Source organism: Heterocephalus glaber, unplaced genomic scaffold, assembly GCF_053883595.1.
Source record: "Heterocephalus glaber isolate CG9 unplaced genomic scaffold, H.glaber_assembly_v1.0 deba00001472, whole genome shotgun sequence".
Classification (NCBI taxonomy): Eukaryota; Metazoa; Chordata; class Mammalia; order Rodentia; family Bathyergidae; genus Heterocephalus; species Heterocephalus glaber.
Window position 1 is genome coordinate 76,447,564 of NW_028258315.1, and position 17,679 is coordinate 76,465,242.

At 32.3% G+C, this 17,679-nt stretch overlaps 1 protein-coding gene across 2 annotated transcripts in view; it reads left to right on the forward strand.

Annotated features, from left to right (window-relative positions):
- The window catches only part of Top2b (DNA topoisomerase II beta), an 85,730-nt gene that overhangs the window by 52,811 nt on the left and 15,240 nt on the right, over positions 1-17,679 (forward strand). For both annotated transcript variants that reach the window (XM_087181440.1, XM_087181441.1), the window contains exons 16-28: positions 3,202-3,311; positions 3,718-3,810; positions 3,897-4,011; positions 5,295-5,416; positions 5,596-5,744; positions 6,294-6,525; positions 8,529-8,663; positions 9,295-9,495; positions 10,642-10,837; positions 10,981-11,072; positions 13,997-14,152; positions 14,300-14,383; positions 16,821-17,015. In XM_087181440.1, the coding sequence (XP_087037566.1) occupies positions 3,202-3,311; positions 3,718-3,810; positions 3,897-4,011; positions 5,295-5,416; positions 5,596-5,744; positions 6,294-6,525; positions 8,529-8,663; positions 9,295-9,495; positions 10,642-10,837; positions 10,981-11,072; positions 13,997-14,152; positions 14,300-14,383; positions 16,821-17,015 (1,880 nt within the window). The remainder of the gene's footprint in view (positions 1-3,201; positions 3,312-3,717; positions 3,811-3,896; positions 4,012-5,294; positions 5,417-5,595; positions 5,745-6,293; positions 6,526-8,528; positions 8,664-9,294; positions 9,496-10,641; positions 10,838-10,980; positions 11,073-13,996; positions 14,153-14,299; positions 14,384-16,820; positions 17,016-17,679) is intronic.

Genomic DNA, 17,679 nt, shown 5'->3' on the forward strand with positions numbered 1-17,679 from the left:
GCTTGAAAACCTACCTATATGACAACAGCAGGCTCATATACATTTTAACTGATAAATTATATGAAACATTTAAAGCAGAAAAAAGGAACACTTCTCCCCTCATTTTAGGAACTCAACATTGTGCTAATCCTAAAACTGAATAAAGATAATAGAAAAAAGTATGAACATAGATAGAAATTTGTTTTAACAAAACAAACTATTAGAAGTCAGATCTGGCAGTATATGGAAAGTGGTTTTATCATAGGGATGGTAGTGTTGGTTCAGCATTGGCAGATCCACCCCCAAAAGTCATCATTTTAACAGAGGAAAGGAAAAAGCCATATGATCCTGTCACTAGTTGGAGAAAAAGTATTGGACTAAATTCTACAGCTGTTCATGGTAAAAGTTATCAGGAGACTAGAAGTAGAAGAGAACCTTCTCAACAGATCAAAGACATGTACTCCATACTTTCAGCAAAAACACCTTATATGAATGGAGAAGATACAATGCTTTTCTCCCTAAGGTGGGGAACAAGGGCAGATATGCCTGCTCTTCATCTGTCCATTAAACTTTGAAACATAGGCCTAAATCAAAATAGTCTGGCAATAAAATGACACAATTAGGATAGAATTGGCAAGGTAGAAGCAAAATCTTTATATGTAGATGAAGTGATCATCTATAGAGAAAATACTAAGCAATCTCTAGGAGCCCCTAGAGCTTGTATTTGAATTTAGCATGATTAGAAAACACAAGGTATATATAAAAATTCAGGTCTATTTAAACTTGCTATAAATGAAAAATTGGATATTGAAATTTCAAAGTTATGTAGGAATACAAAGGACCTAGAAAATAAAAAGCAAAAGGAAAAAAAAACAGTGTTGGTAGACACTTAGTACCTAATTTTAAGGCTTCCTCTAAAGCTACAGTAATCAAGGCAGTGTTGGTGTAAGGAAAGACATATAGATCATTGGAATAAAACAGATAATCTAGAAATAGAACCACACATATATAGTCCACTGAGTTTTAAAAGATTATTTAACATTAATATTTTATAGAATATAAACTCAATTCAAGAGCTAAGGAAAAGATAGTGTTTTCAGCAAATGGCACTAGAATACCTGTTATCAGTATATAAAAAATTAACCTCAACCTTTTATTTCCATACATAAAAATTACTTGAAGGGATCTATGAAGCTAAATATGAAAGACAAACTATAAAACTTTAAGAAGAAATTACAAGGGAAAATGTTTATAAATTTAGGGTAGGCAAGAACTTCCTAGGATACAAAAAGCATGATGTAAAAAGAAAAAAATTGATAAATGAGATTTCATCAAAATTTAGAACTTTAAATGACATCATTAAAATGAAAAGTAGTCCTTAAATAGACCGTATTTACAATGCATATAACCTAAGACCAGAATATATAAAGACTATATAATAATATAAATAATACATAAATATATTAAGAACAGAATATGTAAAGAACTCTTACAGCTCATTAATAAACAACCCAAAGGGCCGGGGATTTAGCTCAGTGGTTCTGGTGCCTGCCTTGCAAGTGCAAGGTCCTGAGTTCGATCCCTGGTACCAAAAAACAAAACAAAAAATAGACAACCCAATTAGAAAGTAGACACAAGAAGATGATAAATAGCCAGTACAGCACAAGGAAAGGTGTGCAACACTAGAATCAGAAAAATAGAAATCAGTACAATAACAAGATTGAATTATACACTCATTAGGGAGATGAGGTTGAAAGTTTTAAAAGCCTTGTCATGACTTTCTTTTTGTTGGATTCTCCCCGCTTAGCATTGAATTTGTCACGCCCAACAGATTCATTCTGCTGGGCTTCCTGGGGTTGTAATCCTCATTGTCTTTTCCTAGGATATTGTCTAAAATTTTTTGGAATGTTGGTTTGGTATTCATGAAGTTCCTAAGGTTCTCTTTATCATGAAAGTATCTTATTTCTCCATCAATTTTGAAAGATAGTTTTGCAGGGTATGTCAATCTGGGTTGGAGGCTGTTTTCCTTTAGGGCTTGAAATACGTCACTCCAAGCTCTTCTTGCCTTGAGGGTTTGCATTGAGAAATCTGCTGTGATTCTGATGGGCTTTCCTTTGTACGTGATTTGTATCTTTTCTCTCACTGCTTGCAGAATTTTGTTCTTCTGTTGGGTTTCTGTAATCCTAACTATTATATGCCTATGTGTAGATTTTTTTTGATCAAGGCTAGTTGGAGTACTATATGCCACTTATCTGTATGTCAAGTTTGTTTCCCCTCTGTGGGAAGTTTTCTACCATCACTTCTGTGAACAGTTTTTGTATGTCATCTCTACTCTCTCCTGTTTCTTCCTTGACTCCAATCAGTCTTATGTTATTCTTTTTTGCATCATCTTGCAGCTGCTGGATTGCTTTCTCATGGTCCCTTACAATTTTAAAGCAATTTTTCTTTTCCTGTTCACTAACTGCAATCTTATCTTCTGTATCTGAAATTCTGTCCTCACATTGGTTCATTCTGCTATGTAGACTTTCAATGGAGTTTTTAATCTTCTGGAAATCTGTTTGTATCTGTTTTATGGATTCCATTTGTTTCCTATGTTGGGATTCCATCATGTTCCTCAGTTCCTCTCTAGATTTATTAATCATGTCTTGCACTATGGGCACAATCTTTGCTGTTATCTGAGAAATTATTTCTGATTTCATTTTTCCCAGATCCTCTTTTGTTGCCAGTTCAGGGAATCCAGGTGGTTGAGTATCAAATTGTTCCATCTTGTTTCCCTTTGGGGTTATTGTAGGTGATCTGGAAGTCTGTTTTTGAGACTTGTTTATGTGTCTTCTCATTTCCACAGGGGTAGGGGTTGGGGTGGGGGTGGTGGTGTCTGCATGGCTCACCTCCTCTGCCCTAGGAGTGGTGGAATGGTGGTGGGGGAGCCTCCTCCTCGGCGCTGGGATTGGCTCTTTTTCTCCTCTTATTTTCTGTTAATTGTTAAATCAAGAGGTATGATTGGATTTGGGTTAGATTTGATTAGTGAAAACATTTATTAGGAAACATTGCATACTTATTCCAGGAGGTGTATAAGATCTGGTTTGTCTTTAAGATTGATCAGGTAGTATAAGTGTTGCTAGCTTGATTGAGCTCTTACAGCTTTCCCTACCTGCTCTTCATTTGATAGTTTTGAATAAACATGCATGTTTGTGACTCACTTTTTTTTCTAAAATTGTACAGGATTGGGTACCAGTACAGCTAAAGAAGCAAAGGAATATTTTGCTGATATGGAAAGGCATCGGATTTTGTTTAGATATGCTGGTCCTGAAGATGATGCTGCCATTACTTTGGTAATTAAGTTTATTTTTAAAAAATCTTTTGGGAGCCGAGGATTTAGCTCAGTGGTGCCACTGCCTGCCTCACAAGGGCAAGGTCCTGAGTTCGATCCTTGGTACCCCCCCAAAAAATCTTTTGGTAGTCATTCTCTGACCTACTATACTTTTCCTCCAATCCTGATTTCCTGTGATAAGTCTAGAAATTCTACTGCCACAAGCAGTGATTTTTAGTTTTTTTTCACAGCATTATACACAGCTAATTTAATTGAAAGACTTAATGCAGGTCTATTTTTGATACATACATTGGAAAAAAGCTTTAATTTCCTAGAATTTAATAATTAATTGTCTTACATTTGTAAATTTAAATTTTATGATGTATTTTATTTTTCATGTGTGAAGCCAATTTTGTGCAATTTTTCAGGCATTCAGTAAGAAGAAGATTGATGACAGAAAAGAATGGTTAACAAATTTCATGGAAGATCGGAGACAGCGTAGGTTACATGGTTTACCAGAGGTTAGTCATAAAGAACAATGATCTGGGGGAAAAGGAACTAAAATTCATGTAGTTTAATGACAAATTGTTATTAACTTTTCTTTTAGCAATTTTTATATGGTACAGCAACAAAGCATTTGACTTATAATGATTTCATCAACAAGGAATTGATCCTGTTCTCAAACTCAGATAATGAAAGATCTATACCATCTCTTGTTGATGGTGAGTAACCTTTGCTTAAAAAAAAAAATCTTTCTTATTTTTGTTTTTCAGTATGAATTTTTATGTACTTAGGCCATCCTTATGATATATTTTAAAATTTGTATTTGAAATCTTATAAAACACACGAAGAGATTCAGATAAACTTAAAGTTTTTTTGTATATTACTTTTGAGATATGTTTTGGTGTAGTCCTAAAGTCTTACTTTAATTGAAATTTTTAAACATCTTTTAAATTTTTCAGGAAATTGAACTTAAATCCCTACTTTTTGCTTGAGTTAATTGCAGAATTTCTAAAATAAAATGTAAAATATCTATAGTTACCAAATATCTAATGCTTTAACTTATATAACTAGTCAAAATTTAGAAACTTTTTCCCCCTAGAGTACTTTTTGGTTTCCTATCTAGGACTTTATTTTCATTTTAGAACTTTTAGCAAATTGTTCTTTGTGTTTCTTGGTTTTTCAGCTAATAATAGTTCTATCCATCATTTTTTAGCCTGAAGTTACCTCCCTTCTATGAGGTCTTCCCTGACAATTTCAATCTGAATTGGTCTCAGATGTGTAAATATCTATCAGTTATGTCAGTTTTTGTGTAGCTTTTGTATCATCTACAATAATCTTGTGTTCTCAATTAGATTATAAAATTTTCAAAGAAATGGCCATGTGTATTTTATCATCTTGGTTTTATAATGCTCTGGGCCCATAATGATGATAATAGTTGGCATATACTAAGATGATTATTGCTATTTGTTGAGCCAGAGCAGGAAGAATGAGAAGGAAGCAGAGTGCTTTGGTCACATTGTCTCATGTAATCCTCAGGATAATGCTATTAGAAAATTTACTGTTTCTATTGCTTTGATGTCGCTGAGACCTCAAATTACTGGTTTAGTAATTTTCTCATAGAGTAAATGACCAAGTTGAGAAGAGTATCCAGATTAGTAAGATTTTAAAGCCTAAATACACTCTTAACTACTACAGTAAACCTTTATGAGAGTTTTCCAGATTAGGAGAAACTCCCGTGGAAGGAGTTTAATGCCACTAGTCTGTTCTTTAAAACCAAAAGGTTGTCTTTCAACTGGCACTTCCCTTTTGGGATAGGAAACATTGGTATGTACTCATCTTACTATAGAATCTCAAGTAATGATTTTAGCCTGTTTTTCAAAAGCAAATTATACCTTTGGTATTTTTCTCCTAAATGTATAGAACATTGTTGGTACTAAAATAATTGTTAGAATTATATCTTGAAGTAATACTTTTTAAAGAGGGTTACTCTTTTTAAAAACAGGCTTTAAACCAGGCCAACGTAAAGTTTTATTTACCTGTTTCAAGAGGAATGATAAACGAGAAGTTAAAGTCGCCCAGTTGGCTGGATCTGTTGCTGAAATGTCTGCTTATCATCATGGAGAAGTAAGCATTAAGATTGGAATCAATTGAGAACTCATTATTGGCATGAAGAATATGCACAATAAAGTATTTTTCTTTTTATGACATTGTTGGCAATGTAATAGAATTGATATTTTAACACAAATTGAAAGAGTTGTAGAAAACTTAAAATATTAATGTCGCACTCTGTTTCTACTCTGTAGCAAGCATTGATGATGACTATTGTGAATTTGGCTCAGAATTTTGTGGGAAGTAACAATATTAACTTGCTTCAGCCCATTGGTCAATTTGGAACTCGGCTTCATGGTGGCAAAGATGCTGCAAGCCCTCGTTATATTTTCACAATGTTAAGGTAAGTATTTGCTGCTTTAATGGTAAAAGTTCAATATGAAGTTTATTGCAGCCAACTAAATGCTTAGTAGAATTGCAGCTGTGTAGAGATAAGATTTTTCTGATTATTCTGAATGTGATATCCTAAATTATTTGATTACAAATGAAGTCTGTGACCTTATTTTTTATGAATTCGTGGTGAAGTCATTCCTAATGAATATAAGGATTTTTTTTCTGGTACAACTTCATTTTGGGTTATGAAAACAGGTTGTGTGCCTTATTCAGAATAATTGGAAATTCTTACAAAGTTGTTGAACAGTGTTAAAAATCTAGGCAAGTAATTACATAAGCAAAATAGGGCTATTTTATTCTGGACTTGTGCCTGAGAGAAACATGCATTTAGGACTAATATTAGGTAAATTTTATTGTTAAGCACATTAGGTCATAATTATAAAAAATGAATTTTTTCCAGATTTTTGAAAATATAAAGACTTTATGAAATCTTATTTATGAAGTCTTATTTTCCAGAGCCATGTCATTTTTTCCATTTTCTTCTTTTTCCTTTCATTAGCTCTCTAGCAAGACTACTTTTTCCTGCTGTGGATGACAACCTGCTTAAGTTCCTTTATGATGATAATCAGCGTGTAGAGCCTGAGTGGTATATTCCCATAATTCCCATGGTTTTAATAAATGGTGCTGAGGGCATTGGTACTGGATGGGCTTGTAAACTGCCCAACTATGATGCTAGGGAAATTGTCAACAATGTCAGACGAATGCTAGAAGGATTGGATCCTCATCCTATGGTAATTTTTTAGAATTTATACCTGCACTGTTTACTTAACAAATAATGTACAAATGACAGAGTTCAGTCATTTTAGAAAAATAATGAGGTGTTTTTTTTTTTAGATCTATTATAGACAGTAAAGACCTTATTAGGGTGTAACTTGATTTGTGATTACAGGAAAAGATACAAAGGAATTAATCTGGAGGTGAGTTTTAGGGGGAGAAACTGTTTATTGAAATTTAAAAATACCTCCTATTCTGGGCTTTCAAGTCTATGAAAGACAGAGAATAGTGCTTTTGTAATAAAATGTATGTAAATTCATTTTTTTTCTCAAACCTCCAACTCTTGGAAATTTCCTCATCTTGATACTTTGTCTAATAAAAAATACTGTGGAAAATACAAATAAGAAAAAAGTCCATAAAGCTATAATATAGAAGCAAACTGTTAATATTTTGAATTTTTTTTTTTTTTTTTGGTACTGGGGATCGAACTCAGGTCCTTGCGCTTGCACAGCAAGCGGCAAAACCACTGAGCTAAATCCCCAGCCCCATTTTGATGTATTTTTACCAAGTTTTATTTCATTTTTATATTTTAAAATAAAAATTACACTTCTATATATGATTTACAGTTTTCCCTTCAGTTCTTTAAAGTACTTTATTTCTAAGAGCAACATCAAACTGTTTTTATGAGAATAGTATTTTAACTGTTTTAGATAAATATTTTTAAACTAGAATATCAATACATGTTTTTCGTGTGCCTACTATACACTGTGCTGAGTTATGAGATAAAAAGCTGTGATCTTTGCCTTCCAAAAGTCAATTTTTTTTGAGATAAGACCTTAGTGTTTGAAATTTATAGTGACAAAAGATATTAGTAGTGTCTCATTAGAAAAAATGGCCTATGCTATATGCCTAATTTCTTAGTGCTAATAAATACAAATTTTAGAAGAGGGAATGATCTCTTGTAATTTGGTTGGGAAGGATAAGTAAGATAGATACAGATGAATGGAATGAGGGGAATGAATATACATTGGTACTGATGGATAGTGTCTTAGTCTGTTTCTTGTTACTACATTAATGAAATACCTGAGGCAGGGTCTTCTCTTTTGAAGAGATTTATTTTGTTTCAGTTCTGGAGGTGCAGTGTTTGTGACCTCATCTGGTGAAGGCCTTCTTGCTGCCAGGATCAGGAGGTGGTGCAGAACATCATATGGCAAGAGACAGGGATACATGTGTCTTTCTGATTTCTCTTCTTATACAGCTGCTAGGACTCAGCCACACTAATGATTCTCTTCTAATTCTAATCACCTCCTGAAGGCTCCACCTAGAAACAGATTGTTTCTACTCTCTTAATGCGTCACAATGAGATTAAATTTCAGCACATGAAGCCTTTGGGGGGACACAAACTGTTTCCAATCCAAATTTTAGCATAGAATGAAAATGATCTCCCAATATTCAAAATACTGAAGCAAAATATAGAAGAGTAGTGATTTTTCAGGGGAAATCATTGGATAGAAATAAAGACTGGTTAAAGACTAGTTAATGTGAGGTGCAAAGAGTTTGAATTTAAGGGGTATTAATCTAAGGCATTATGGGAGCAATGAGCTGAAAAAGGTACTATTCTAGTAATATTGGGAAGGATGATGCTAAGATTTTTGAGACTAGGAGATTTTCAGATTGTATTAACAAAGGCTGTGAAAATTGAGTGATCATTTGAAGGGGGACAGTTAAGGATGAGGGATTCGGTTTCAGTCATGTCCATCTACCAATAAATAGAAGACCATAGACTAAGAGGCATTCAAATGTAGTACTGTAACTCAAGAGTATGGAGGGAAAGGAGGGGAGGAGATGTGGATGAAAAAAGAATAAAGATGTATTATTTACGTGTACCAACTTCACACAAGGAATGTAATCATTATGTATTCAAACATGTACTAATAAAAAATAAAAATTGAAAAAACTTTTCTGATTTAAAAAAAAATAAGTAAAGGTAAGATCCTGTTATTTCCTTTTTTCTCTTCAGCTTCCAAATTACAAAAATTTTAAAGGTACAATCCAGGAACTTGGTCAAAACCAGTATGCAGTCAGTGGTGAAATATTTGTGGTGGATAGAAACACAGTGGAAATTACAGAGCTTCCAGTTAGAACTTGGACACAGGTTAGTATAAATGTGAGCCTGTAAGAAGAGCATTGCATTAACCATGTTTTTCTGATAAGAATGATCTGTCATTCTTCAAAATCCACATAGTGTTTAAAAATTCCTGTATACATTTTCTTCCCATTCAATTGAATTTGTACTTTGAATTCTCAAATGGTAATCTAAAAGTTTTTAAGCTTACCTAAATAATGAAGTATAGCTTCTATTAGGTAAGTGCTTTATTTAAAGTCTATATCTTTGTTTTTATCTTAAGATGAAAGAAATGGAATAAGAAATAGTTTTTTGAGTCCTTGTAAATTGGATCAATAAATTCATGACACTATCAGCTGTTACAGATCTAAGTACTTGCATAGTACATCTCTTTGTCAGTTCTAGTTGATATCATGCTCTTCATGTCCTCAGACTTATTTTGCCCTTTAGAATATGAGTAGATCAGAACCCATTACCTTGTGTGTCGTTTCTCACCACTGAGACTATTCCAATATATTCTCTTCTATAATCTTGAACAGGAGGCAATAGAGATGGAGGTTTCCCTTCTTTCCTCATACGAGTTGAAGACTTTTGAAAGACTATGAATATAATAGAACCTGAGAGTATATGATAAAAATAATTATTTTAAAATCTTTTATAGGTATACAAGGAACAGGTTTTAGAACCTATGCTAAATGGAACAGATAAAACACCAGCACTAATTTCTGATTATAAAGAATATCATACTGATACAACTGTGAAATTTGTGGTGAAAATGACAGAAGAGAAACTAGCACAAGCAGAAGCTGCTGGATTACATAAAGTTTTTAAACTTCAAACTACTCTTACTTGTAATTCCATGGTAATTTATTAAAAATACCATTAATCTTCCTTATATTGCATACATTGGATTGTTATGACTGGATTTATGATGAGAATAGCTTGAATGTATTTTTTCCCTATATAATTGCTGAAGAATCTAGTGGTACATTTCTTTCCTCTACTGTTATTCACTACCCTTACTTTCAACCCTGTATTTATATGTCTGGGCTTTAACACACAGTATACACACACCTTCATGCACACTGACTAGGAGTTGTAAAAGTGATTGTTGCAGGGTTTATATGTGCCTTATCCTCATTTATTTTTATTTTTATTTTTTGGGTACCGGGGATCGAACTCAGGACCTTGTGCTTTCGAGGCAGGCACAGTGCCACTGAGCTAAATCCCTGGCCCTTATCATCATTTTTATTTGAATTTTAACTATAGAGTACTTATCTCTTCATAGCTCTAACCCAGTTAATTATATATATATATATATGGAGAGGAAAATAGAAAGTTAATGTGTATGATTACCTAAGTCTCATTCTAAATTAGCCTTCAGAGTTAAAATAGATTAGAAGAAAAAAATTAGCAGTAGCATAGTAACTGAGAAAAAATTTCATAATCTAAAAAAGTCTTTAGAAAAAAAGGATAAAAAGTTTGAATAATTGTATTCAAACACAAGTAACTAGTAAAAAGTAATGGCAAATGGACATCCACTAAATCTATGAAGGAGGGAGACTTACATTTAACATTTTTAAGCTTAGTATGTTTTTAGTTTGGGGAAAAACATTTTTTCTTTAGGAAGTGTTATAGATATTTTAAGAACTTCATTTTATTTTATTGATTTATTTATTTTTGGTACCGAGGATTGAACTCGGGTCCTTGGGCTTGTGCAGCAGGCGGCCAAACCACTGAGCTAAATCCCCAGCCCCAAGAACTTCATTTTAAAAGGATTTATTTTATCTCAATTATTTTAAATATTTTCTTGATTTTGAGAAATGAATTTATTGATTTCTTGAAGTCACCAAAGAAATACACAAATGTACTTAATAGTTTTGGTTCTGTTTAATGGCTTTTAGGAGTATTGTGTGTTCATACAAGTATATTATGGTTAAATATTATAGCTGTTCTATAAGTTAAATTACAGTACAGATTTATGCAATCAAAATCCTTATTTGCTTAGGTACTTTTTGATCATATGGGATGTCTGAAGAAGTATGAAACTGTGCAAGACATTCTGAAAGAATTCTTTGATTTACGATTAAGTTATTATGGTTTACGTAAGGAATGGCTTGTAGGAATGCTGGGAGCAGAATCTACAAAACTTAACAATCAAGCCCGTTTCATTTTAGAGAAGATACAAGGGAAAATTACTATAGGTAAGATGAAAACTTTAAAAATTTGAACATTAGTTAAAATGGAAAAAATCTTTATTAATAGAAGACATTTTTATCAGTAGAATATAAACAAATACAAATTGAATCTCTTTTCTTGATCCTAACTTTATTTTTCCCTCACATAGAGAATAGGTCAAAGAAAGATTTGATTCAAATGTTAGTCCAGAGAGGTTATGAATCTGACCCAGTGAAAGCCTGGAAAGAAGCACAAGAAAAGGTAATCATTTGCAGAAAAAGACATTTAGAGAAGCATTTAAAACAACTTCCAAGACAAAAACCTAACACCTAAGTTTTAAATAAAGTATTGGTAAAAGTGCTGAGTTGTCTGTTTAGAGACTGAAGTCTTCTGTTTATCCACAGAACAGATACAGTGCAGGAATTTGCTGTGCACACCCACCACAAAGCACTTTGCCAGTGTGACTCAACCAGGGCCTGGAGAAATGACTCCAGGTGTGAGAAGGTAGCTCAGTATCTATGGCCTTTTTTCTTTATCCCCTGAGCTTGCCACTAAAAGGGTGTTATTTGTGGTGGTGGTTTTTTGTGAGGTGCATGTACACTGTCCGGGGACCAGACTGGCAACACTCAAAATCACTTCACACATTTCATTCTGTGATCACATTGTGGCATCCAGTCACCACTTAACTTGGGCTGACTTTGGACTTGATTTGGTTAAAGTTGAATCAGAATGTTAATTATTGTAATATTTTTTTGAACTCCAAATATATGCTCTGCTCATGTGTACTTATATTTTGGTCAGAGTTTTAAACTCTGGAACTTCAGATTAAAAGTCTGATGCTTTCTTAAGCTGTCCATTTCAGATCATAAAATATTCAGTGAACAGAATATTGAAATTCTCAGAATCCTTGCTATAGTTTTTTGTTATTGTGTATAATTAAAAGGAAAACTTAAAAAGGCAATAAAACATTGTGATTGAGAACAGAAATGTAAAAAAAGGAAAATTTGAAATTAGTGATTTAAAAAAATATATTTAAGTAGATTATTTGTATATGATACTGATAAACATTAACATGTGTAGCATAGTTATGATTACATGACACAGTAATTTAAACTGAAAGTTTAAACTTCCCTACACTTAAGAGTTCTCAGCTATAATGTTTTCATATTTTTCATCCAGCTACATTGAATGCTGCTTTTATTCACTTTAAGCTTTTTTCAATTTTGAAGTCAAAAAATGCTATACATTAAAGTGAGTAAAATTAGAAAAAGTAATATAGTATATCAATTATATACTAAGATAATGGGGTTCATCACTTAATGAAAATGGGGTAGGACAAAATGGGCAGCGTTTACAGTTAAGATGAGTACTTTGTTTTCCTTTTGGTGTGCTTTATTATACAGTTAAACTCCAAATTATAGTTTGTACACTGCTTACCCTTCTGTATTACTGTTTGTTTAAATTGTTATCTTTAAAAACAAAAAACTAGCCAGGTGTGGTGGCACATGCCTATAGCTACTTGGGGGCTGAGGCAGGAGAAATCACAAGTTTGAGGCAAGCTTGGGCACCTTAGTATAGTCCTAGTCTCAAAATAAAAATTTAAAAAGGGATGGAGGGAGCTGGGAATGTGGCTCAGCACCCCGAGTTTAGTCCCTACAATTTGCAAAAAATGAAAACAAAAAAAGTAAGCTAATGAATTTAATGCCTGATTTACAAAGATAGAGAATATCCTTCTTGTTGAAGTAGAATTGGTGGGTAAAAGGTAGCTTGGTTTTAGTAATTGCATTATCACCATCAAAATTTTTTCAGCATTTTGGCCACTTAATGGGGTACAGGTAACAAAAGAAACTAGTCTTATAAGGATGCCCTATTAGAGTATGAGAAGAGATTTAGATTATGAAGCAGCTCATTAGAAGAGGAATTTTTTTTTCCTAAAACAATGGAATTTTATCACTAGAACTTACTTTATTTTTGATTTCTCAATGTGTCCTTAGTCATACTCATGTTAACAGAGAGATATACATATATTTAGAGAAACTTACTGACAATATTTTAGATGTTATCAAAACGTAGATCAAACGGACTTCTAAATTATGAGTCTAACCAGGGTTTTATGGCACCTTAATATATCAGTGTGACAATCTGAGTGCTTAACAGCAATACATTGTTTCATGAATTTTTTTAAAGCTCTGGAATAATTTGCCATAAATCATCTACTTATTATCCATGCAATAACAATATTCATTTGCCTGTTATTTGAGTTTAAGTTTATAGCTTTATTTAATGAAGCATCTTGTTTTGCAATTTTAATTTTTTATTTCTAAAGTGCACCTAAACTTTTCTTTGTGTGTATATATATATATATGTACGTATATATTATTTTATTTAAAAATTTTAAATTACAGATTAACATTTTTTTGTTACCAAAAATAAACTTTTTAATTATCTCAATGCCTTAAACAATTTAGGTGCTATTTTATTTAATGTCTCTTTTTATTTTTAAACTTTAAAAGATGTTATCTAAAACAACTTTTAAATTTGTTGTATTTTGAAATTTAATACTAGCACAAGATTTTTTTGTTTTTATTAAAAAGCCTATAAATAAAATTTCAGTGAATCCTTGACACTTCTTATTATAACTCACCAACTCTTAAATTCTTTCATAAGCCTATTCTCTGGGTCCTCACATTAGTATTGTTGCTTAGGAAATTTTGATTAAGAATTCATCCTTAGTGAGTTAATGTACTTTAGCATATTTATCATAACTAAAACATTTTTCATAAATGATATTTACCTTGGGTTTCAAATTACTCATTCACTCACTAGTATAAAAATCTGATAACATGCAAGGTAAAGCATTAGTTCTATTAATTTTAACATATAGAGTCTTCCCATTTTGTGACTTAGTTCCTGAGGAAAGCAGTTAATTTTTCATCAAATTCTTGGGTAAATAGGGACTGAATATAACATTCCTCCTGAAGATTTTATTGTACATCATTAGAAAATCTTAAAATTTTTTACACAAAATGTTTATAGTTAATTTACAGATAATCCAACCCCACAACCCTCAAGGTATAGCATTAACAGCGTATCATATGTAGAGTTTTAACTTGATTTTCAGAAAAATTAAACATTGATTTGATATTCTACAGGACTTTAATATAAAGTTTATTATTTTTTTACAGGCAGCAGAAGAGGAAGAAACACAAAACCAACATGATGATAGTTCCTCTGATTCAGGAACTCCTTCAGGCCCTGATTTTAATTATATTTTAAATATGTCTCTGTGGTCTCTTACTAAAGAAAAAGTTGAAGAACTGATTAAACAGAGAGATGCAAAAGTATGAACTTTTGTGGGTTAAATAATTTGAAACTATTTCAGTATCATCCATATTTTTGTTTTCCTTTTTCCAAAAATAAGTATTTTGGTTATCCTTTATATATTTAAAAATTATTGAATATTAAACTGCATTGCTTTTTTATTATAGGGCCGAGAGGTCAATGATCTTAAAAGAAAATCACCTTCAGATCTTTGGAAAGAAGATTTAGCAGCATTTGTTGAAGAACTGGATGTATGTTAAGTCTATTAAAATATATTTAGAGGGCTGGGGATTTAGCTCAGTGGTTCTGCCGCCTGCCTTGCAAGTGCAATGTCCCCAGTTGGATCCCCGGCACCAAAAAAAAAAAAAAAAAAAAAAAAATATATATATATATATATATATATATATACACACACACACACACATACATACACATACATACACACACATACACACATATATATACATATATACACATATATATATACATATATACACATATATATATACATATATACACATACATATATATGTAGAAAACCAATATCTTTGAGTTATAAAAGTCTTTTAAAGTTTTTTCAGAATTATTTTAAACTATTGGTGTATTTATGAGCTAAGTTGTGTTTAAGCTAGATGTAGCTCTATGAGGTTAGAAAGGAAAATTATTTCTAGTGTCGGTGAATACAGTATAAATGCTATTGAGCTGAAATTACTATAAATTCATTATTTCCTGTTAAAATTTCTTGATCAACTTCTAAATTAGCTAATTAATTCAGCTTAATGTTTTCCTGGGAAGAGGTAAGACCACTAAGTACATCTATATAATTGAATATAGGTACCTTGACTGTAGGAGTAAAATGATAGTTTTTTAGGTTTACAACAAAGAAATTTCAATATTTTTATGTTTTAACTGAGTTCTCTCCAAGTAGAATTATAATTTAAAAAATTTTTTTATGTACAGGAAAAAATATAGATTATAAACCTTTATAAAATTACCCACTTAAAATATTAGACTTCAATGAATGGCAGCAGTATAAATATCTGATTTTAAGTTAGCAAAGGATAAATTACCATTTGTCATTACTCATGATATTATTTTAAACTTTTTAATTGTTTCATTGCCCACATGGTCCAGATTTATTTTCATGGCATATGTCTGAATTAAAACTTTTAACAAATGTGGTATATTACTTATCTGATATAATTTCTGGAAGTTTTTGGTGCTATTGTTGTAGGTTCCCTTAATGACCTTTCAGGTCATACAATATAAATGTACCTCAACTTATGCTTTTAAAAATATTGTTAGATATTTTAAAAATTAGAGGAATTTTTTCCCTGCTGCTTTATATGTTAAAAAATTAATACAAAGCTGAAGGTATAACTCAGGAGTAGTGCACTTGCTTAGTGTGTGTGTGAGGGCCTGACTTTGATCCACAGCACCAAAGAGGGAGAAAAAGCCGTCAAAAAGTGAAACAAGCATACATTAAAAGGTAAATTATTGCTTCTGACCAATGTTAATGTCATTCTGGTATTGTTTTAAATTTGATCACTAATATAGTGAAATAGAAACTTTGGTTATACCTATAAATTTCCTCATTATTGAAGAATCATCATTCAAAGCAAGCCCAGCCAAAAAACCAAAAGAGCTTATTTGATTATTAGCAAAGTAGGTCCAAACAACTTGTTTAAATTTCAGATATGGAATTTTTTATTGTATAAAATGATTTAGACTATCATTTCATATATCATGTCATTTAAAGTCTAATGATACTACTATTGAATATCTGTTGTATGCTGGAACTGCAGTCTATGTAATCCTTAAAGTGACTCTCCCCATAATTTATAGAGGTTGTTATATGTAGATAAGAATACAGGACATATAAAGTAACTTGCTTAGAGAGGAATACATAATTATCCTTGAGACAATTACTCATCCCCTCAGAGCTCCAGTTTCCTCAGCTATAGAATGGGGATCACAGGATTGCTTTGTGCCTGGGACACGGTAGATGCTCTTTAAATTATCTATCATTTCTTAAGAATGCATAACTAGTAAGTGGAAATACTAAGACTGAAATCCACATCTGTCTGATTTCAAAGCTTGTTATTTCTCTAAATATATTTGAAGAGATGTCATTTTCTCTTACACCCTTTAAAGCATGTTCATTATTTAAAAGAATAATTTTGTAAAATACAGAATATGTGATATAAGTCATGACTGTGTCCTCATTTATTGTTACATAGAATCTCTTATGTTAAAGCTAAGTATATCAGGACTGTTAATTTTTCATTCTTTCTGACTTTACATTTATGAACCATTGTTATGGCTAATGCAATAGAAAACAGCTTGATACTTCTTAACAGAAGTGCCTTTATGTGTGACTTGCCAGACTTCTTATGGTACCAGGTCATCCTTAGTCAATAGAATTTGTTTCAGTTTTTTTTGGGGGGGGTGGGTTTGTGATACCAGGGATCAAACTCAGGACCTTGTGCTTGCAAGCCCCTGAGCTAAATCCCTGGTCCTGTTTCAGTTTTTTTTTTGGTACTGGGGATCGAACTCTGGACCTTGTGCTTGAACAGCAGGTGCCGAAACCACTGAGCTAAATCCCCAGCTCACTTTCTTATACTACAGTGATTGTCTTTTCTAAGGAGTTGTTTAAGCATCCCTCCCACCTTATGATTTATACTACAGAAAGTGGAAGCACAAGAACGAGAAGATATTCTGGCAGGAATGTCTGGGAAAGCAATAAAAGGTAAAGTTGGCAAACCTAAGGTGAAGAAACTTCAGTTGGAAGAGACAATGCCTTCACCTTATGGGAGAAGAGTAGTTCCTGAAATTACTGCTATGAAGGCAGATGCCAGCAAAAAGTTGTTGAAGAAGAAGAAGGTACAACACATATTTTAATCATTGGTAGACTCTACTTCTTTCATGTGCATGTGTGTCTATGTAATTTCTTTGTATCTTAATTTTACTGTGTGATTAATCCTGTTTTTTATAAAATATATATGTATATACATATATTTTAATTGTGATAAATCTTACTCTGTGAGAGCAATTAGTTCATAGAATAATGACATACTGGTCAAGGATCACATACATGTGAAGAGCTATTTGCTTAATTCCTTTTTTGTGTTTTGAGATGAGTTTCACTTTCTTTGTTGCCCTGCCTGACCTTGAGCGCCTGGGCTTAAATAGTTATGCTTCAGCCTCCCAAGTAGGTGGGATTACAGGCATGTGCTGGCAGCTTTCTAAATTAAAATCTTAGGGAACCCTCCTCCCCGTTCCCCCAAAAGGGAAAAATGTGAGTTTATCTACCTTAAAATAAGAGCTTCATTTCTGTATCATGACCAATTAAGGAAGTTTCAGAGCAGAAAAAGAGTTTGGCTTTCAAAGTAAGCTCTCATTTTTACTGTTTGCTTAATTAAATTATTTAAATTAAGCACATCTTGTATTATTGGCACTGATGGGTACTGTTGAGGATTTTTTAAAATATGACATTTACCTGTCTTTGACAAAGATTGGCCATGGTTAGCCAGGAGGAAAGACTGGA